Here is a 21,463-nt window from a genome sequence, read left to right as displayed (position 1 = left end):
GGGGAGGGGAAGGGAGAGGGAGAGGGAGAGAGAGATGTGGGGTCAAGTATAAGCATGCGCTGCTCTTAAGAACTCTGGAATTTGGGGCTGGGGATTTAGCTCAGTGGTAGAGCACTTACCTAGGAAGCGCAAGGCCCTGGGTTCGGTCCCCAGCTCCGAAAAAAAAGAACCAAAAAAAAAAAAAAAAGAACTCTGGAATTTGGTTCCAGCACCCATACTGGGAGGCTCACAACTGCCTGTCACTCCAGCTCTAGAAAATGCCCTCTTTTGACCTCTGTAGGCACCTAAATAAATATATATGTCATGCACATGTTCCATATACGACATATTCAAGCCCAAATACATGCTCTGGAGTTGTTTGAATGTGAATGCTCCTCTGTAGGATCAAACGGTTTGCATACTTGGTCCTCACTTGGTGGAACTGCTTGGGAAGGATTAGGAGGTGTGACCTCATTGGAGGAGGTGTGTCACTGGAGCGGTGGGCTATGAGATTGAAAAGACTTACCTGCTCTGTTCCCAGTGTGTTTGCTCTCTGCCTCCTACTTGCTAACCAAGATGTGATCTCTCAGCTGCTCCTGCGTTTGCTCTGCCATCTTGAACTCTAATGCTCTGAAACTTTAAGCCCAGTTAAATACTTCCTCTTTGAAGTTGCTTTTGTCATAGTGTTTTGTCACAGCAACAGCAAAGTAGCTCAGACACGCTCTGCTCTGTCTCAGCCTCCACCCCTGCAAATACAGCCAGAACTCTGTGTCCTCAACTCACCCCTCCTTCCATGATCCATCCCACTCGCCTGAGTCCTGCTTCCTGCCCACTGTCCTCCTTCACACTCCTGTCAGCTTCAGACTGGGCTACGCACCCACTAGGGTAAGGGATGGCTGTATGCACCCTTCCTCCTTAATTTGGCTAGAGGAAGATCTATCCATAATGTGGCCCAGCAGGGGTGGTCACTGGCTGGGTTCCCTCTCTTGCTTCCTTGTTGACTGAGGCACTTACCTTGGCTTCACTGTGGCCACAATCCCAGACAGAAATAACTTAAGGAAAGATTTATTCACACTTGTGGTTTCAGATAATTGCTGTGGTGCATTGTGGGAAAGAGATAGCAGCAGACGGGTAGAGCTGAGCCTGTTCATGTCATGGCTGACCAGGAGGCGGAGAGGCTGGAACCAGAATTGGACTCTAACCTTCAGGCAGCTGCCTTTAGCAACCTACATCCACCAGACAGGCCCCACTTCTAATTGTTTCTTGTACAGTGCTTAACCAGGTCCCAAAGTTTGTCTCCTAATCTTGCAATAGGACCTCTGGGACGATTAAGTAACACAAAAGTCTTCTGAGGTCGGTAAGATGGCTCAGCTAATTCAAGGGCTTGCTGCCAAATCCAGCGACTTAAATCCTATCTCCTGGACCCAAGTGGTGGAGAAAAACAATCACACCAGTTGTATTCTGGCCTTCAGAGTAGCGTTAAAGCATGTACCCCACCACCACCACCCATGCATCTGGAGAGGAAATTAATGTGATTTTAAAAAGTTTAACTATGGGCTGGAGAGATGGCTCAGTGGTTAAGAGCCCTGACTGCTCTTCCAGAGATCCTGAGTTCAATTCCCAGCAACCACATGGTGGCTCACAACCATCTGTAATGCGATCCGATGCTCTCTTCTGGTGTGTATGAAGACAGCTACAATGTACTCATATAAATAAATAAAAGTTTAACTATATGAATAATTGCATGTAAAATACTTGATGAATGAAATGTGGGCATGCATGTGTACACATGTGCACACATGTGTGTGTGTGTGTGTGTGTGTGTGTTGTATGTACATCTTCATGTGGGTTTGTCCATGTCGGTATAGGGACATACAGAGACAAGAAGTTAACAACAGGTGTCTTTCTCAATCAATCTCCAACTTCTCCCACCTATTTTTCTAGTGAGTTTTTAATTAGTAGTTGTAGTATAATTCTGGATCGTGGGATAGGGGTCTGTCATGTACCCAGGTCCCTCTTTACTACCTGAGAAGATGACAGAATGGAAGCCAGATGGAGCCAGCATGTCTTATGTCAGCAGTTTCTGGTGTGGTCCCAGTTGGGACGGGGTTATGCAAAGGGTCGTTCTGGTAGTTGTTTAGTCTGGATACCAACACTCACGGTGCTGACTCCTAAAGATGCCCCTTGGTGTAGAGCGAATTCAGTGTGACCCTTAGCAAACACCCAGCTTCTGCTGTGAGATCCGATTTCTCACTAAACCTGGAGCTGGCGAATTCAGCTGGACTGGTTAACTAGCAAGCCTCAGGAATCTGCTTGTCTCTGAGTCTTCAACCCTGGGCTTAGATATGCACAGTACTATATGCCTGGCTTTTATGTGGGTGCCGAGGAACTAAACTCAAGCCATACACCTGTGGAGTCAGAGTCCAACAGCTAATAAAAACTCACAGGAAACAGAGGCTGGGGAAAGATGGAGAATGAGTGAGAAAGACGACTGATGTCGACTTCTTGCCTGTAATGCATTTATACAACTGTAAACGTGTGCATACAAGACACACGCCCATGCACGCACGTGCGCACATACATGTGCAGAGAAATTCATTTCATTCACCGAACACTTTACTTGCTGAGCCATTTCCCCCAGCCCTGCAATGGTTCTTTAAAGTGACGCTGTCACTTAGGAGCAGTGATGGAGGCTCTTGATGCCAGCACTGGGAAGACCGAGGCAGGATGATCATGAGTTCGAGGCCTAGACAACCTAGGGAGTTCCAAGTACATTATTTTCATACTGAGATCAAACCAAACTAAATGTTCTAGTTTGGTTTCTTATTGTGTAACAAAGACCAAAAATGACTTAGAGAGGAAAGGATTTATTTGGTTTATGCTTCCACAGGATAGGTGGTCCTTGAGGTGAGCCAAGGCAAGATCTCCAGGGGACTAGAACTGAGTGACACCACCGGAGGTGTGCCCCTCCCCCCAGCCACTAATTACATAAGTGCCCCACTGATATGGCTACTCCTCAACTGAAATGCCCTCTTCCCAGGCGACTCTACTTTGTATCAAGTTGACAAAAAAAAAAAAAAAAAAAAAAAAAAAAAAAAAGTAACAAAACCCCAGACAGCTTCATCTGTAGATGGCAGAATGGCCAGCACTCCCCACCACACTGCCCAGAACTGAATTGATGCCAGTTCCCAGAAAAGGGCAAAAGGGAAGGAAGTGAGTCCTCTCTGCTAACTGACTGGACATAGTTCCTCACCAGAGACAGCCAATATGTCTGGCTGTCTATGTCTGGCTGCTTCTGTCATTGCCCGTGTCCTTAGAGGGTCCTTGTCATGAAGACAGGGCTGGAACTGTGAGGCCAGGCAGTTGGAGTGCTATGGGGTTAGGGCAGGCTGGCCCATAGTGGAGCTTACAGGCTTGCTGTGGGTGTGGGGACCAGGCAACTCACAGCGCATACCAGTTCTAGAAACATTCCTTTCTAGTGAAGCATGTCTGATCCAAATGGTATGTTTCAAGATGTGTTTTAATGGTGAATTCTGTAGATTATATCAGTGTCATACATCAAAATCAATTCCTGGTTATATCTGGTTAATCCTGGTTTTTTAGATTTTAATTGGAGAAAATGGACTGAAAGGCCCATAGGACTTCACTGTTCCTTGTTCTCTAATGGCTGCCTTTTAAAAATTACATTTATTGGGGCTGGTGAAATGGCTCTTTGGTTAAGAGTACTGGCTCCTAAAGAGAGGTCGTAAGGTCAATTCTCAGCAACCACATAGTGGCTCACAACCATCTGTAACGGGACCTGATGCCCTCTTCTGGTGTATATGAAGACAGCAACAGTATATCTATGTCTCTCTCTCTCTCTCTCTCTCTGATATATATATCAGTAGATATATATATAGATATAGATATATATTTTGAAAATTATGTTTACTCCTTTGTGTGCTTCTGGTCACCTGTGCCTGCCTGCGTAGGTCAGAAGACAACTTGTGTTAGTTGTCTCAGTCATCTGGGCCCTGGGACTCAAATTCAAGTAGTCAGGCTTGGTGGCCAGTGTTTTTAATCTGCTGAGCCATTGTGGTTGGCCTTGAACTCGGGATCCTCCTGCCTCTCTACCTCCAGAATACTGGGATTACAGGTAAGTGCCTCTATGCCTGGGAGGAAAAGGATTACTTCAAGTTCGAGGCCACCCTGGCCTACAAAGTGAGTTCCAGGACAGCCGGGACTACACAGAGACCCTGGCTCAGCAGCCCAAAATTAAAATTAAAAAGCCCAAACCAAATCAAACCAAAAAATTCCTATAATCTCAGTTCTCAGAAGAGTGAGGAAGGGTTGCCACAAACTTTTTTTTTTAATCTTTTTTAAGACTTATTTATTTTGGGGTTGGGGATTTGGCTCAGCGGTAGAGCGCTTGCCTAGCGAGCGCAAGGCCCTGGGTTCGGTCCCCAGCTCCGAAAAAAAAAAAAAAAGAAAGAAAAAAGACTTATTTATTTTATGTATATAAGTACACTGTCTCTGTCTTCAGAGACACCAGAAGAGGGCATCGGATCCCATTACAGATGGTTGTGAGCCACCATGTGGTTGCCGGGATTTGAACTCAGGACCTTTGGAAGAGCATTCAGTGCTCTTAACCACTGAGCCATCTCTCCAGCCCAAGGGTTGCCACAAATTTAAGGCCAGTTTGGGCTACAATATTGAGACTCTTTGAGGGGGAAAAAAAATCAAAAGTTTTCTCTTCGGGGTGAGGAAAAGATGTCTTAGTGGGTAAAGCATTTACTGTGTGTGTAAAGTGGAGTTCGGGTATCAGAAACCATCCTAAACCCTGGGTGGGTATGTCATGTCAGCCTCCTCATAACCCTAGCATGGAGGAGAGACAGAGAAATTAGTCAGAATAGCTGAAATTGTACAATACAGATTTAACATCATACCCTACCCCAATACTCAGAATATAAAAGGTAGAGAACAATTTTGAAAACCAACAGGCATCAACATCTGGCCTCCACACAAATGCGCGCTCGCGCGCGCACACACACACATACACACACACACACATCACACATCTGAGCACATGCAAACTTACACTCGTGTATGCCATACACACACATACATATGCAAAAAAATTGTGAGACAGAAGCCTCACTATGTATTTCTTGAACAGCAAGGGTGTCGTGGAGAGGCAAAATTGTAAGCATTATAAAAAGAAAGTGAATGCACCAGGCTGACCTCAAATTCAGGAGAAATCCACCTGTCTCTGCTTCCCAAGTGCTGGGATTAAAGGAATATGCCACCACAATTGGGGCGCCCAAACATACATATAACCTTTTCAGGGACGAGATGGTAGCCTCCATTGTAGAGCAGGTGCTTAGCTTAGATCTCTAGCACGGCCAAAAAAAAATAAGTATCTCCTTTTCAACATCCCTTTTGCTCTTCAGGCTACCTAAATCTGGATACTTATCACCTCCCTGGAAGATTTTTGCAACAACTTCCAGTTTGTTTTGTTGTTGTTGACTGCCCTGGAACTCGCAATATGGTCTAAGAGTACCTTGAATTTCTGATCTTCCTGTTTCTCCTCCCAAGTGTCGGGCAGCAGGCAAATGCTACAACATGGGATGCTGAAGAACTCAGGCAAATACTACAATATGGGTTTATGGGGTGCCGAAGAACTCAGCTTCTGCAAGCTAGGAAAACACTTCCAATGGAGCTACAGTCCCAGCCCCAACACATTGTAAGTTTTGGTTTTGTTGTTTCTCTTTGCAGAGCTAGGGATCGAACCCAGGTTTTTGTACAGGCTAGACAAGTGATCTACCATCTCCCTGGCTTGTTTTCTACCTTCAGTCTTTTGTTCAAAATACTACACTCATGGACTTTGCTCCGAGCCCTCCTACGATAACTGACGTGCTCGGATGCAACCAGTATTCTAGTGTCTCAGTTCTTTCCGACCTTACTAGCCGTTTCTGTTTCTAATGGTTACAACTTTGCCTCTCCACGACACCCTTACTGTTCAAGGCTTTGCGTCCCATACCAACGGCCGGGGCATTTCTCTTCCTCAGCAGCGAAAGCACCGATCAAGTGGCAATAAGAACCTTGGAAGGATCCAGTGTGGCAACGCTGCAATAAAACCTCTAATTACCGATCAAGACACAGCTTTAATCAGAGCAGTTCTCCCTTAGGCCCCGCCCCTCAATAGTAGTCCAATAGCCAGGCCTTGCCTTTCAGGTCACTCGCTAAGTCCCGCCCCTCAGAACACTTAGCCGGAAGACCCTGCCCCACGAGGCGTTCAAATAGCCAGGCCCCACCCCCTCAGAGCACGTGAAGCAAATAAGCGAGTTTCGGCCTCCAGAAGCGTGAGCAGCAAAGTCCCACCCCTCAGGTCGTGTCAACAGCTAAGTCTTTCTCCTCCTAACACTCAAATTACCAGTTCTCCCTCCCCAAATAGACGAAAACGGTCAAGATTGGCTCCCCAAGATGCCTCAAAGGCCAAGCTCCGCCCAACAGTACGTGCAATTAGGTTCAGTCGGTCGAAGCGTGCCAACGGACAGGCCCCGCCCCACAGAGCACTCTAACCGCCCGGCCCACCCCTCGAGGCGCGCAAGTCCCAGGCTCCGCCCTTAGAGCGCTCCAACTGCCAGGCCCCGCCTCACAGAACCGGCTAACGGCCCGGCCCCGCCCTCAGGGCCCTCAAGCGGTCAAGTTCCACCCTGCAGAGCGCTCCAACGGCCAGGTCCCTTCTCATAGGACCTCGTAACGGTTAGGTCCCGCCTTCGGAGGTGCGCTTACGGCCAGGCCACGCCCCCAAAAGCCCATCACTGGCCAGTTCCGCCCCTCGAGGCGCGCCAACTGTCCTCCCCCGCCCCCTCGTGCGCCGAGACGTGAGGACGCCGGCGTCGTAGGCTGAGGTGGCAGCTGTCCCGCAGTCATGGAGCTGCCGCAGATGCCGGAGCTGATGGGGCTGTCCCTCCTGGTGGGGTTGCTGGCCCTGGTGGCCACCGCGGCCGTGGCGCGGGGCTGGCTGCGGGCCGAGGAGAAGCCCAGCCAGCCCATCTGTAAGTATACCGGGCCGGGTGGCGATGACTCTGGGGACTTTGCTCCCGGCCGCTGCGTGGTCCGAGGAGCGTGGAGAGTCACGGACCTCAGTTTCCCCGGTTGTGACTGAGATGAACTTTCCCATGTAGGTTTCGAGTTGCAGGTGCACCCCAGGGACAAGACACTTTAGAATCTGGGAGCTGCGCTGCTACCTGGTGGGTGACTTTTCCTGGGACACCTCCCACCGCCACCACCTTTGTCCCCAGGGCTTCTATGAAAACTCAGTCAGACCCTAAATTTGCTATGTGTTCATGTTCTTAGAAAATGGGGATCATTTGAAAATACTGTTCAGCAGTATTTCTGACCGACAGGAACGTTTTCTGAGCTCCTCAAGCCTATTGCTAAGCTTCGAGGTCTTTTTCGTATGTTCAGTAACTAAGAAGCTTCTGAAGTGCACGTCTACACTGCAGATCTGAATTGTAAGCATCTGAAAAAGCAAGAGAAATATATGGTGTATTAAATTTCACAGAGGAGTTAATACTATAAAAGGAACGAGTATGAATGGCCTTGCTGCTTTTTTTTCTTTTTTTAAGTTGAGGATTCTGGGAACTCTTCAATGGAGGGTAGGGAGCCCATTGTGGGTTTTGAGATGAGGTTTCACTATGCTGTCCAGACTGGCCTTTGAACTCTAGACATTCTCAGGAGCATTGGAATATACAGGCGTGTGCTCCCTCTACCTAGCCTTGTGTGGTGCTGGGTATATGGAGCCAGAGTCTCAAGCAAGTGCTGTACCACAGAGCTACACCCCCAGTTTGTGATGTGAGTTGTTCAAGGATGGCACTGTAGGATTTGCTTAGGAGGCCAAGAAAGAAAGACAGTTCTGCCAGTGGCAAAAGTCAAGAAGGCAGAGATTCTAAAACATTTGGAGGCTGCTGCAGACATGGTACAACTGTAGACCGCCTGCCTTGCATCCCCTAGTGAGGGGCCAGGAGCAGAACTCAAAGCTAGAACCCTTGCCTGTGAGACCCAAGGCACTGGGTTTTATCCCAGTGAAGAAAGAATAAAAAACCAGCATCTGGGGGCTGGGGATTTAGCTCAGTGGTAGAGCGCTTACCTAGGAAGCCCAAGGCCCTGGGTTCGGTCCCCAGCTCCGAAAAAAAAGAACCAAAAAAAAAAAAAAAAAAACCAGCATCTGGTTTGACTCCGAAGGTCAACATGGGCAAGTTAGAGGCACATTGTATATAGCAAGTTCAATAATAAGTTTTAATTCCTATAAGAATTAGGGAACGGAGTTGGGGATTTAGCTCAGTGGTAGAGCAAGGCCCTGGGTTCGGTTCCCAGCTCCGGAAAAAAGAAAAAAAAAAAAAAGAAAGAAAGAATTTGGGAACATCTACTGCTACCTCACACATGTCAGCTTTATGTGGAAACCTAGTTCTCCAAGATATGTTTAATTTTAATTAATTTATATTTTGTTTTTTGAGACAGGATTTCTGGGTGTAGCCCTGGCTGTCAACCCATCTGCCTCCCTAGTGCTGGGGTTAAAGGCATGTGCTACCACTGCCCTGCTTGCTTGCATTTATTCTCATCCTCTCTCTCGCTCTCTCGCTTGTGTGTGTGCCACTGTGCCTGTGTAGAGATTGGAGAACAACTTTGGGAAGTCCGTTTTCTTCCATGTGAGATTGGACCTGGGTCGTCAGACTTAGTTCGCCTCGAACTTGATTTCTGTCAGATACATTGGTGGTTGATTTAGAGCCAGGATGCCACTATTCCAGACTAGTCTGGAATCCTCCTACTCCTCTTGTCTCACACTCAAATACCAGGATTACTTGTGTGTAACACTATGTGGCTTCTCTTGAGCTTTCTCATCAATTCAGGAGTGCTTTTGGCTTGTAACTCATTTGATTCTCAGCCCTTGGGGATGTGTGGTGTGTGTGTGTGTGTGTGTGTGTGTGTGTGTGTGTGTGTGTGTGTGTGTGTTTGAGAAAGGGATGTCCAGGCGGACCTTGAACTCACCATGTAGTCAAGTCTGACTCTGAACCCCACCCCACCCCACCCCCGAGTCTTCCTTTCTCCACCTCCTGAGTGTTAGAATCATTTATAGTCGGCATACATCACCAAACCTGGTTTTACCATCTCCTTGAGGAAATCAAGATTTGAAGCAGTTAAATAACATCCCCAAGACCAGTTCTTCAGATTCCATTGTGCAGATTATTTCCCTATCTCGGGATGCCTGACTAGAATCCATACTATACTGGCTAAGCCATGAACCCATCCATCCATCTGTGTCAGCTCAGAGAGATGCCATACAGACTCAGCAAGCAGCCTCTGCGAGATCCCTCGCGAGGGCTGGGGATGTGGAGCATGTACCCTTCCTTAGCATGCACAGAGCTATAGTCTCAATTTCCAGAATTGCTTTAAAAATAGAAGAGAAGAATACGCAGCAGTAAAGACCAAATCCAAAGTCAAGTCTGAGCTCTAAGCCTTTTTAAAAAATTATATATATATATATATATATATATATATATATATATATATATGTCTGTCTATAGATTTGTCCATTTTTGTGTGGGTATTCTTGGGGGCCCTAGAGGCCATATTCTCTAGGACTAGACTTATAGTTGGTTGGGAGCCACCTGATTTGAGTGCTGGGAGCCAAACTGAGTCTCTGAAAGAGCAATATATGCTTTTAACCACTGAGCCATCTCTCCAGCCCCATTTTGTTTGCTTTTAGGACAGCTGGAGATTGAACTTGGGGCCTTGCACATGCTAGGCAAGCCCTCTACCATTAAGCCCCACAGCCCCTCCCCCTTTCAGTGAACATGTATGGGTGCACTTGTGCATCTTGTGCACATGGAGATCAGAGAACAACCTTATATATCGTTAGGAACACAAGTTGCTTTCATTGAGACGGAATCTCATATTGACCTGCAGTGCATGAACGAGGGGGTTGGTTGGCCCGAGAGCCCCAGAGACTTTCCTGACTCTACCTCCTCAGTGCTGAGATTACAAGTGCATGCCACCACACCTGGCAATTTTATGTGGGTTCTGGGTATCAAACTCAAGCACCTCATATGTAGAAAGCAAGTACTTTACCTATAAACAATGCCTCCTGCTCCCAAGCCTGGTTTTGCGTATGTCCCTTTCTCAAGGACAAGGGCCGTATCTGAGTCATGTTGTAGTACTCCACAGAGGGCCTAAGTAATTCTAGGTACTCAGTAGGTGCTTTCTGAGTGAGTGCATGGATAAATGACATGACCCTTCCTTCTAGGTCAGAAAGAAAACGAATCTAAGAAGTCAGTATCTAAGAAGCAGAAACAGAATCAGCGGATTCGTAAGGAGAAGCCTCAGCAGCACAACTTCACCCACCCCCTCCTAGCCGCAGCACTGAAGGTACTTGGTACTCCTGGGTACTGAACACATACATGCAGTCTGTACATGAAGACTGCTCCCACCCAGATCTTGTCCTTTCATAATCTGTGCAAATCATGTTCACTCCTAAGTCTCAGCAAAAGAGTAGGTACCCTTCTGGCCTTTCTGAGTTTATTTCCTTCTCCTTGTACTGAGGATTGAACCCAGAGCCAAGTGCATTATACCTTCCGTTCTGGTTAAGGTCTGCACTATGGCTGTGTATCGTAATCGTAAACACTGGCTGTAAGATCTGCTTGCCTCGGGGCTGCACAAGTGACGCTATGTAACCTTGTTCCTTAATATAAAACTACTGGTTGAATAAAGATGCCTACAGCCTGTAGCTGGGCAGAAGGGGGGTAGATGGGGCTTCAGTTCCCAGTGCTTGGGATCAGAGTCAGAGACCATGAGGAGGAGAGCAGAGGGATGAGGAGAGGGTAGGTGAATCATGAGAACGTTGAGGGCTGGTCAGTTGGAGTAAGAGCAGCCCAGGTGGAACGTGGAAAGTCATACAGTTACTGACAGGGAAGTGGACAGGACATCATAGAGGGTTGATGGCTGCCCAGCTCTAGTGCTGTTACTGTTAATTATAAGTATAAAGGTTCTGTGTCTTATTTGGGAACTAAATGATTAAAGGTGAGGTAGAAACCCCCATTTAAATATTACTCCATCAAGTTCTTGATTGGCAGGTTGCTGTATAAGTGTCCTGCAGGCCCTGGACCATAAACTCCAGTCCTAGTCCGCTCAACTTTATTTACATTCATTGTTTCTACTATTTTGTTCTACACTTTTGAGATAGCTTCACTAAATGCTTGGGCTAGCTTCAGACTTACTCTGCAGCCCAGGCAGGCCTTGAACTTGGAATCCTACTGCTGAGCTCCTGGGGAGCTAGGATTGTGGAACTGAACCAGCAGGGCTAGCTTATCCTGGTCTATCCAGCTTGTCAGTCATCCAAACCCCTGAGCCTGAGTTGAAGCTCTAGGTTCAGCCTCCCCATCCACTTGAGAGGCTTCTCATTGGTACTTCCTGTGTCTTTTTCCCTAGAGCCACAGTGGGAATATATCTTGCATGGACTTCAGCAGCAACGGCAAGTATCTGGCCACCTGTGCAGATGACCGCACTGTCCGTATCTGGAGCACCAAAGATTTCCTTCAGCGGGAACACCGCAGCATGAGAGCCAACGTGGAGCTGGACCATGCCACCTTGGTGCGCTTCAGCCCTGACTGCAGGTGGGACAGGACAGAGCCTCAGGCTTGCCTGCAAAGCCCATCTCGTGGCTGTGGCCTTCACATATCCAGTTGGGAGTTAGCGGGGAGGGATTAAGAGTCTCCCTTGTTGTGACATAAAAAGGGCATTGCTCTGGAGAAGGGATCAGAGACAGGAAGATCATTCTTACCCTGGAGGCTCCAACTCTAATCCACCATGAACTTTGGAAGTGCTTATGACTTCTTAAGCTCTAGAGATGAAGGGAGCCAAGGCTATGAGGGTCCTTTTCCTTTTTTCTGTTGTAGAGTAGGGACTGAACTCAGCATCCACATCCCAGCGAGCTACGCCTTCAGCCTTGGGTTTAGTTTTTTGGTTGTTTTGAGACAGGACCCAGAGCTTCGCTATGTTGCTCTCACTAGGTGATACAGCTTGGCCTTGAACTTGTGATCTCTGCCCCAGTCTCCCCAGTGCTGGGTTTCGGTGTGGCCTTGTGTATCTTAGTTCAGGGGAATATACGCAAAAGTCTGTGTACCCTAGGAAGGACATCAACAACAGACCAAAGAGTGATTGTGCTGTGTGGCGTTTGGTGAACCATTGGGTTTACTGAGGTTACTTACAGGAGTATGGGTAAGAGGGTGCTTAAAAGAATGTGGACAACTCTTTGGGAGTCAAATCACAGCAGGCCCCTGTTAGCATGGATGATGATGACTTGGAAAAGCTGGATTGGAGCTGTGGATTGGGCTGTCAGGCAGCTCCCTCAGACAGTCCTCTCTTGCCAGCCATTGCTTACTATTTCTATGACCTTGGGGAGAGGCCTATAAGTGTTAAGACTCTCGTAGCTTCCTGCTCCTTAAGTCTCAAAGCCCCTCTCATCTAGGGAAGATATTCTTTATGTTTAGTGCTAAGGATCAAACCCATGGCCTACCACTGAGATACATCTCTGTCCTTGAATTGTTTTGTTTTGGGGGTGTGTGTGTATGTGTCCCAGAGAACAACAGAAGTTGAGTTTTTCCCTTCTGCATGGGTTCCTCAGTATTGAACTCAAGTTACATTAGCCTTGCCAAGCAAGTACTTTTTTACCTGCTGAACCATTTCATTGACCTTATGAATAGTTTTTGCAAGACTTTGAATGATGGCTTAGGGGTTAAGAACACCAGCTACCGGGGTTGGGGATTTAGCTCAGTGGTAGAGCGCTTGCCTAGGAAGCGCAAGGCCCTAGGTTCGGTCCCCAGCTCCGAAAAAAAAGAACCAAAAAAAAAAAAAAAGAAGAACACCAGCTACCCACACAGGACCCAAGTTCAATTCCCAGCACCCACATGACAGCTCATGACTGTAACTCCAGGCTCATGGAAGCCAATGTCTTCATCTGGCCTCTAAGGACACCAGGTGTTTATGTGGTGTGTGTGTGTGCGCGCACACGCACAAAACATTTTTAAAAATCTTAAGTTAAAAAAAAGACTTTGAACTAAGAGATCTATTGTAAGACTGTGCAGTATGGCACAAGGGACAATCTTGGTTTTCTCAAGAGTCTAGAACACATAGGCCTCTGCACAGGTGAGGAAGTGAACTCTGTTTTGCTTCTCTCTAGAGCCTTCATTGTTTGGCTGGCAAATGGGGATACTCTCCGTGTTTTTAAGATGACCAAGCGAGAAGACGGGGGCTTTACTTTCACAGCCACCCCAGAGGATTTCCCTAAAAAACACAAGGCACCCATTATCAACATCGGCATTGCTGACACAGGTAAGGGAAGTCTTGTGGATGGAGTTTACTCAAGGCATGAATATGTGCCTGAGGCATAACTTGTTCTCTGCTTCATTTGAAAGGTTTATTTTTACTTTACGTGTATGGTAGATATTTTATCTGAATGTATGTGTGTGAACCACCTGCATGCTGTGCTCACAATGGCCAGAAGAGGGCATGGGATCTCCTGGGATCATAGTTAAGGCCAATTGTGAGCTGCCATCTGGGTGCTCAGAATCAAATCCAGGTCCTCTTGAAGAGCAGCCAATGCTCTTAACTGTTGAGCCGTTTCTCCTGGCCTCCCTCTCCCTCCCCTGCCTTTTTTGCATTTATTTTGTTGTGTGTTTATCATAGCACACAGAAGTCGGCCCAGTGGATCCTGGGATTGAACTCAGGTCGTCAGGCTTAGTGGCAAATACCTCCACCAGCTGAACCACCTTGCGAGTGTCTGAGTTTTGTCTGCCTGAGTTTTGCTTGTTGTCCCTGGTACCAAAGCATTTTGGTCCTACGCTTCCCTAGAGTCCATGAGATTGAATACTAAGAACACAGTGTCACCTGTGGTGACCTATGGCCTGGGAAAGGGGCACGGATACTTCTCAGAGCAGTGCCCCATTGTTTCGTTCAGAGGTGACAGTCTGATGGTCTTGAACTCACAGTGGTCCTCTCCTCATCAGGGAAATTCATCATGACTGCCTCCAGTGACACGACTGTCCTCATATGGAATCTGAAAGGTCAGGTGCTGTCCACAATCAACACCAACCAGATGAACAACAGTCACGCTGTTATCTCCCCATGTAGCAGGTGAGGAAGAGGAAGAGGCACAAGAGGTACAGAGCAGAGAGGCAGCTAAAAGGAGGGGTGTTCGGACACTGGAGTATAAGTCCTGGATCTCCAAAAGGAAAGGATTTCACCCAAGCCCCCAAGCTCCTTAGTGTCTGTTTCTTCACCTCTCCTGTTTTTAGTTTTGCAGTGCTGACGGTGGAAACCATGCACTGTACATGTTAGGCAAACGCTCAGCCACCTCTCATGTGCAGCTCCTCATCTAAGGGTTCATTTAACTTGTTTCGTTTTTGAGTCGGAGTCTCACTGTGTATCCCTGGCTGGCCTAGAACTCATTATATAGATAGGATGGCCTGAAGCTCACTGAGATCTGAGATCACAGGCAGCTGCATCTGCCTACTAAGAACTTTTTTCTGAGACAGGGTCTCTCTGTATAGCCCTGGCTATCCTGGACCTCCTATGTAAAGCAGGCCGGCCTTAAACTCACAGAGATCCATCTTCATCTGCCTCCCAAGTACTAAGATTACAGGTGTGTACCACTATGCCCAGCTTTTCTTAAAAATAGGATCTCTCCTTAGTCTGTTCTGGCCTTGAGCTCACTCTGTGGTTGAGGATGACTTTGATCCCCTGATCCTTCTGCTTCCACCTCCTGTGTGCTGGGATAATAGGCATGCACCACCAAACTAGGTTTATGTGTGCGGGAGTGGGCTTTGCTCAGTTAGGAGTATACTCCTGGGCTACTTCTCTATCCCTATACTGTGGATCTTAAAGCACACCGTCACCTTGAACCAAGAATAGATATACAACCTTTTCTTTACCCTGTAGTACTGGGTATAGAATCTAAATCTTCGAGCATGCTAGGTAAGTTCTCTATCCACAGCTCCCCAAAATTTTCATTTTTTTTTTTTTAATTTTAGATAGTTTTGCTGTGGAATTCAGACTGGCCTAGAACTAGCTATGTAGTGCAAGTTGGCCTTGAACCTGTGATACTACTCCTACACCTGCCTGCTCAGTACTGGGGTTACAGACATGTGCCACCATCCCTGGCTCTTTTTGTTTTCTGGTTGGTTGGTTTTATTTGTTCTGAGACAGGATCTCAGTCCAGTAGCCCTGGCCAGACTAGAACTCACTATATAAACTAGAGTGATCTCAAACTCACAGAACTCTGCCTGCTCTTGCCTCCCGACCATTGGGATTAAAAGTATGTACCACCAGGCCCCGTCTTAACTTTATTAATTTTAGTCTTAGTTTGAGCTAAAATCCCGCTAAGTTACCCATACCGTCTTCCAGTTTACTGTTAGCCCAGGAAGGCCTTGAACTTGAGATCCTCCTGCCTGAGCCTTCATACTAGCTGGGGTTGCAGGGTCTACCTCCATGCCTGGCACAGGAACACTTTAAAAAGCTTCCTCGGGGGGTTGGGGATTTAGCTCAGTGGTAGAGCGCTTGAGTAAAGCCCTGGGTTCGGTCCCCAGCTCCGAAAAAAAGAAAAGAAAAAAAAAAAAGCTTCCTCGGGCTGTGGCTAGCCGTAGCTACAGATTGCTTACCTTCTATTTATGAAACTCTAGATCCATGCCTAGCATCCCCAAAGGGTGCTGTTTCTCAGGAGAGAAAGATCTAAGACTTATCAGGACTGAGATGCCTTTAACGTTTGAGTTTGAAGAGTGTGGATTGCATGACAGGTTTGTGGGTTCGTGTGGCTTCACCCCCGATGTGAAGGTCTGGGAGGTCTGCTTCGGGAAGAAGGGAGAGTTCCAGGAGGTGCTGCGAGCCTTTGAACTGAAAGGTCACTCTGCGTCTGTCCACTCTTTCGCCTTCTCCAATGACTCTCGGAGGTGAGTGCTTCAGTGCAGTCTTCTTTCCTCTACTCTTTGGCTTGCTAGGTCTGATTTAGGACAGATAGCCAAGGCTGGCCCTGGAGTCCTGATCTACCTGCCTCTCTCCCTCCTAATTACTGAGGTGCAGGTGTGTACTACCTTACCTGGTAATTGTTTTGTTTTGTTCGTGTTTTTCAGACAGGGTCTCATTTGGTAGCCCAGGCTGCCCTTGAACTCACAGGGATGCTCTTGCCTTGCCTCAGCCCCCCAGTGCTGATGTTATAAAGGTGTGAGCTACCAAGCTGGGCTAAGCAGTGAATCTGGGCTTCTTCTGCCTGCCTGGGCTGCAGTTCTGAAAAGGGTGGAGGACTTGATTCTCGGCAGGATGTAAACTTGGGTTCCTAGCTGCTGGGTCCCTCGGGCTGCTCCAGTGTTTTCCCAAGCTGGCGTTGTGGAGGCTCTAGCTGTGATTTCCCATATTGCAGGATGGCCTCTGTCTCCAAGGATGGCACATGGAAGCTATGGGACACAGATGTGGAATACAAGAAGCAACAGGACCCCTACTTGCTAAGGACAGGCCGCTTTGAAGAGGCGAGTACCATGCCTTGCCGCCTGGCACTCTCCCCTGACACCCATGTCCTGGCCTTGGCCACTGGCACCAGTATTCATCTCTTCAACACACGGCGTGGGGAGAAGGAGGAGTACTTTGAGTGTGTGCATGGGGAGTGTATTGCTGACTTGACTTTTGACATCACAGGCCGCTTCCTGGCCTCCTGTGGGGACCGTGCAGTTCGACTCTTCCACAACACCCCTGGCCACCGGGCTGTGGTGGAGGAGATGCAGGGCCTCCTGAAGCGGGCATCCAGCGAAAGTACCCGCCAGAGGCTGCAGCAACAGCTGACCCAGGCCCAAGAGGCGCTAAAGAGCCTGGGTGCCCTGAAGAAGTGACTCTGGCTCTGGATGGGTCTCGCTGTCTGCTCCAGTGACCACTTCCTCCCAGGTGCCCCTGGGATGGAGACCTGGAGGAACCTCCCAATTTTCTTCCTGGTGGCCCCTATTTTTTCCTATTGAAACTATTCTTGCATACTCCGATTCTTTTCTCTCTGTCTCTCTCTCTCTCCTTGTTTGACTCTTCCTAGACTGAAAGGTGCTGTTTTCTCACAGGCCCAAGGGGGGATCCATCTTCACCTAGCACTGAGAAAAGTAATAGAAAAAGACAGAACAAAGCTCTTGACAGTTTGGCAAAAGACCCTGAGACCCAAAGAAGTTTGTCAGTGTAGAAGTTTGTCACCAGGAGCACGTTGCTGTTTTAGAAGAGTACAGATGTGTTTTATAATGCTGCACGGTGAGCCTCCATCTGGACCAGGTTACTCATAGTAGCAAGAAGTAATTAAGGACTGGTCTTTGTCGGCATTGGTCTGTAATCTCAGCACTCTACAGGCAAAGGCAAGAGATCAGTGGTTCAAAGCCAGCTTGGACTACATAGTGAATTCTAGGTCCTCCTGGGCTCCGTATGGACAGAAACCTTGATGAGATTGTTTTTCCCTGGGCTTCAGTTTTCTTATTTGTAAAATGGGGAACGATGCTCTCTGTGGCCTTCCTGCAAAGCTGCTGTGAGGCTAAGAGTGTGTTCCCACACACGGAGCGTAGCAGTGCTGTCCAGTGTCATTAACTACCAGGTAAACATGGGACGAAACCGGCGTTCTGCAAGCCAGCTGGGTAGAGCCACAGCCCTTGTGAAGGCCGGGTTTCCTAGGGCTCTGCGTGCTCATTCATCTTGGATAAATCTGGTGCTCTGGTTCACGTGCCTCGAGAAGTAATGCCGTCTCAAGATGGCGCTCCTCTCTCTTGGAGACTTCTTGAACTCATCACTTGAGTGCCTGCTTCATGGGACTAGCTAGTGATGCTGGCTAACACAGACAAGACTGGGCCTGCTGCCAAGGATAAAAGCTGGTGGGAGGACCTAGAGGCTGGTGTCTGTGACGTGCTTTTTGTTCATTGACAGCTGCAGGGGAGGTGGTAGACGTAAGGCTTGACCTTAGTGAATCCAGGACAATAATGGGGAATGAAGGAAATACACCCACTAATAAATTGGGTCTCAGCCATATACATTTGAAGACTGCTTGGATCCAAGGGGTGAGGAAGATGTCAGGAATCTAGGAAGGCTTGAATCTAGCAAAAAGTACCCATCCCTGTTAGTTTTGATGCTCACTTAAAAGTAAGACCTCTTCCTGCCGTCCTCAATGCTACAGGATGTTTAGAACAAGGCACAACCCTGAAGTTGACCTTGATGGCTCCCTTGTCACCCTCTCCTTCCACCACTGCTGCTACATCCAGATGGCCTGCAGCATCTGCTGTCTCTCCCACTCTTCTGTTACCATCCCGGTCTTAGCCACTGTCCTGTACTTTGTGGATAGTACTTGTTTCCAACCGCATTACTTCAAGTCACCTTCTACATAGTTTAGCCAGCCTTGGGAAAACAAAAATGGCGTTTTGGATCACGCCATTCCCCAAAGGTCTCCCTCTCTTCTTGGAATGAAACCCCAAACCCTCCTTGTGGCCTGCATAGTGTCGTGAAATTTAGCCTCTCTTGTGATCTTTCTTTGCCGTGGTCCATCCCACCCCATTCTTCCTGTTCTTCACTAACAGGCAGTTGGCAGGCTCCAGGTATGCTGCCAGCATTTTTCCTTTCTGTTGGCAGACTTGTCAATGCGATTCAGTCCTTGTAACTTTCTCTTGAAAACAGTTGTCTCCCTTACCCACTTCCTCCGAAGTAGCCCTTTCCACCAATCCTGTCCCACCTGGTGCCCTGGTGTTTTTCCTTCTTTTGTATGACTTGGTGCTTTCTGAAACCATCTTGTCTGGCTATGTGTTTGCTCCAGTGTCAGTGACAAGGGCAGTCGAGTGGGGAGCAGGAGTGGGAATTAGGCCCGTTACCTGGTTGTGAGATGGGAGGAAACGGTAGAGACTGTACTGGGCTTCTGTCTATTGTCCTGGCTGCACAGTGGGTAGGAGCCACTACTTCCTGTTAAGAATCCCGAAAAAGTTGCCAGTTTCAGAGAAGTTAGATGTTGGCACTGCCCTTCTCAAGGAGGCACCATTGTGAATTACACTAAACCCTGACAGGAGGAGGTAACTCAGCAAGGCTTCTTCCTTGCTTTTCCTTTTGCAGTCCTGGGAATGGAACCCAGGGCCTCATGCAGGGGAGACAAAGAGCTCTGCTGCGAGCCATGCCTCAACCCCTCACTGGGAGGCTCTCTGCTCAGCCCCAGCCCTCACTGGGCAAATGCTTTGCCACTGGCCCTCTAGCACCAGTTTGTGAAATTGCTGACGAATTTGTTGGAGCAGAATCCTTGTTAGTGTGCCTTGCTCTGGGTCCCAAGTCAACTAGCAGGACGAAGTAAGCTCTCAATAAATGGAACTCAGACCAGAAGCAGTGACCGAACTTTTGATATTTTTTTTTCTGCACTCTGCTCTCTATTGTGGATTCAGGTTTCTGATGAGATCAGTCATACTGAGGGTTGTGTGACGGTCACACGTGGTTTGGGCTTCCGACTACACAGCCGTGCCTCAGACTTGTGTGTGCATGTGGGGTCTGGGGGGCATCTGCCCTGGCTGTCGGAGGCAGCTTGAAAACGCCTGCACTTGCTTCTGCACTCCTTTCCAGAAGTAACAGGCGTTGTGGCTGCAGAGTAGTGAACCCAAGCCTAGTGAAGTAGGAATCTGTTCCTGAATCGGCCAAGTCACTGACCTGTGGCCTAGAGTCCACTAATCACAGAGGTTGCCAGAGTTTGTCTCCTCATCTGTAAAATGGGAATAAATGTTGTTCTGCTACCTTGCCATGTTGATTCTTTGCTTATGTATTACACAGGATTAGACATGTGGTCTTGCCGCAACCCCATTTTTTGTGTGTATTGGAGACAATGACTCACTTTGTAGTCTTGGCTAGCCTGGAATTCATAGAAATCCACCTGCTTGGCTTCCTGAGTGCTTGGTTTTAAGGTATGTGCCGCCATACACAGGTCTTTTTGCCTGTATTTTGAGCTAATGTTTCAGTAAGTTGCCTTTGATCTTGAGATTCTCTAGCTTGACACCCCCCTGAGTAGCAGGGCTGACAGGCCTGCATCTCCATCCCTGGGAGCCCTGAGTTCCTAATGAGCTGAGCATTACAAAGGGTCACTGCCCAGACTGCCCAGGGATAGAATAGAGCTGTTCTTGTTGCCCTAGGAAAAATGTCTGGCTATTAATAGAGACTGCCAAGCTTTTATGATCCTCAAAGCAGAGGCAGCATTGATCTACACAAGGTGTGGCGGCGCATGCTTGGAGCCCGAGTACTTGTCAGGTTGAAGAACCATGAGTCAGCTCTGCATAGACTGACTAAAACAGTTCATTTACTTTGGCTTTTTGAGACAGGGTTTCTCTCACTCTGTAGACCAGGCTGGCCTCAAACTTTACAATGACCCACTTGCCTCTGCCTCCCAAGTACTGGGATTAAAGGCATATGCCACCACTGTCCGGATCTAAAACACGAAATTTAATACGAATTTTGAAACTTTTTAATTTTTAAGGTGTGGGAGAGCTAAACATGGTGGTGTAAAGGCTAGCCAACTCCAAACCTGGGAGGGAAACCACAAAGTCCACTTAGGCAAACACCTGATGGCACCCCCCCCCCATCCTCACCCTTCACCGCCACCCCCACCTTAGCAATAGCCAGTCAGGCTACAACAACGGGGTCAAGGTACACACAGATGAGCTAAGACATCCTGCAGAGAAAAGATAACCTACCCATCCCGCTTGTCAGGCGGTTTGGCCCCCATATTTGGTTCCTAGAGATTATAACAGAAATGCAGCTTTTAGGGCTGGAGAGATGTCTTAGAGGTTAAGAACACTATCCGCTTTTCCAGAGGTCCAGAGTTCAATTCCCAGCAACCACATGGTGGCTCATAGCCATCTATAATGAGATCTGGTGTCCTGGCCTGTAGACATACAGGTCACTGTATACATAACCTTTCAAAAAAATTCAGTTTTTAAAATATTAATTTGCTGACCCGGATGGAATTCCCCAAGCTTGCTGTAGCCACAATACATACCCTGTACCCCTAGACTTGAGGCTCTCATTTCTGACCTGCTGTCGATGATGGTGAGAGTCCTTGCTCTGGAGCTCCTAATAAAGACCCTTATGTGTTTACACCAGAATTGGCTCCTTGGTGGTCTTTGGGATCCTTGTGACTTGGGCATAACAGTGTACTTAGCTTATAACCCCATCACTCAGGAAGCTGAGTCGGGGATAGCAAACTGGGCTATAGCAATACCCTGTCTCAAATATGGATGTCAGAGAGGAGAGATGGGTCAGTGGCTAAAGGATCTTGTTCCACAAGCCCATCAACCTGTTTAATCCCCAGGTTCCACATGCAGGTAGAAAGAATCAGTGACTTCTTTGGCCACACATATGCATACAATACTTTCTTAAAACTGAAGAGAGGCTGGGGAAGTGGAGTCAAGTGGATCTGTGTGAGTTC

The 21,463-nt window shown here is 47.8% G+C and overlaps 1 protein-coding gene across 4 annotated transcripts; it reads left to right on the top strand.

Annotated features, from left to right (window-relative positions):
- Nucleotides 1-6,840: 6,840 nt before the first annotated feature.
- On the top strand, nucleotides 6,841-21,137 carry Tbl2 (transducin (beta)-like 2). Of its 4 annotated transcripts, XM_039090078.2 has the most exons (8): nucleotides 6,882-7,019; nucleotides 7,149-7,214; nucleotides 10,268-10,389; nucleotides 11,449-11,633; nucleotides 13,199-13,350; nucleotides 14,025-14,151; nucleotides 15,810-15,962; nucleotides 16,430-19,778. In XM_039090078.2, exons 4-8 carry the CDS (start codon nucleotides 11,473-11,475, stop codon nucleotides 16,890-16,892), a joined length of 1,056 nt encoding a protein of 351 aa, XP_038946006.1. In that variant the 5' UTR covers nucleotides 6,882-7,019; nucleotides 7,149-7,214; nucleotides 10,268-10,389; nucleotides 11,449-11,472; the 3' UTR covers nucleotides 16,893-19,778. The 4 variants fall into 4 exon arrangements, with proteins under 4 accessions (NP_001385844.1, XP_038946006.1, XP_063127728.1 ...); NM_001398915.1 differs by lacking the exon at nucleotides 7,149-7,214 and having other exon boundaries at nucleotides 6,841-7,019; nucleotides 16,430-21,137; XM_063271658.1 differs by lacking the exons at nucleotides 6,882-7,019; nucleotides 7,149-7,214 and adding an exon at nucleotides 7,237-7,478.
- Nucleotides 21,138-21,463: the final 326 nt, after the last annotated feature.

The sequence above is a fragment of the Rattus norvegicus genome, chromosome 12, assembly GCF_036323735.1.
Source record: "Rattus norvegicus strain BN/NHsdMcwi chromosome 12, GRCr8, whole genome shotgun sequence".
NCBI lineage: Eukaryota > Metazoa > Chordata > Mammalia > Rodentia > Muridae > Rattus > Rattus norvegicus.
The sequence above is the reverse complement of the archived record's forward strand: the minus strand, read 5'-3'. Positions and strand labels throughout refer to the sequence as shown.

Coding starts and splice junctions, on each gene's coding strand:
- Tbl2 (NM_001398915.1), top strand. CDS start 6,893: ATGGAGCTGCCGCAGATGCCGGAGCTGATGGGGCTGTCCCTCCTGGTG. Junction 13,351..14,024: donor CATCGGCATTGCTGACACAG/GTAAGGGAAGTC, acceptor TCTCCTCATCAG/GGAAATTCATCATGACTGCC. Junction 14,152..15,809: donor GTTATCTCCCCATGTAGCAG/GTGAGGAAGAGG, acceptor ATTGCATGACAG/GTTTGTGGGTTCGTGTGGCT.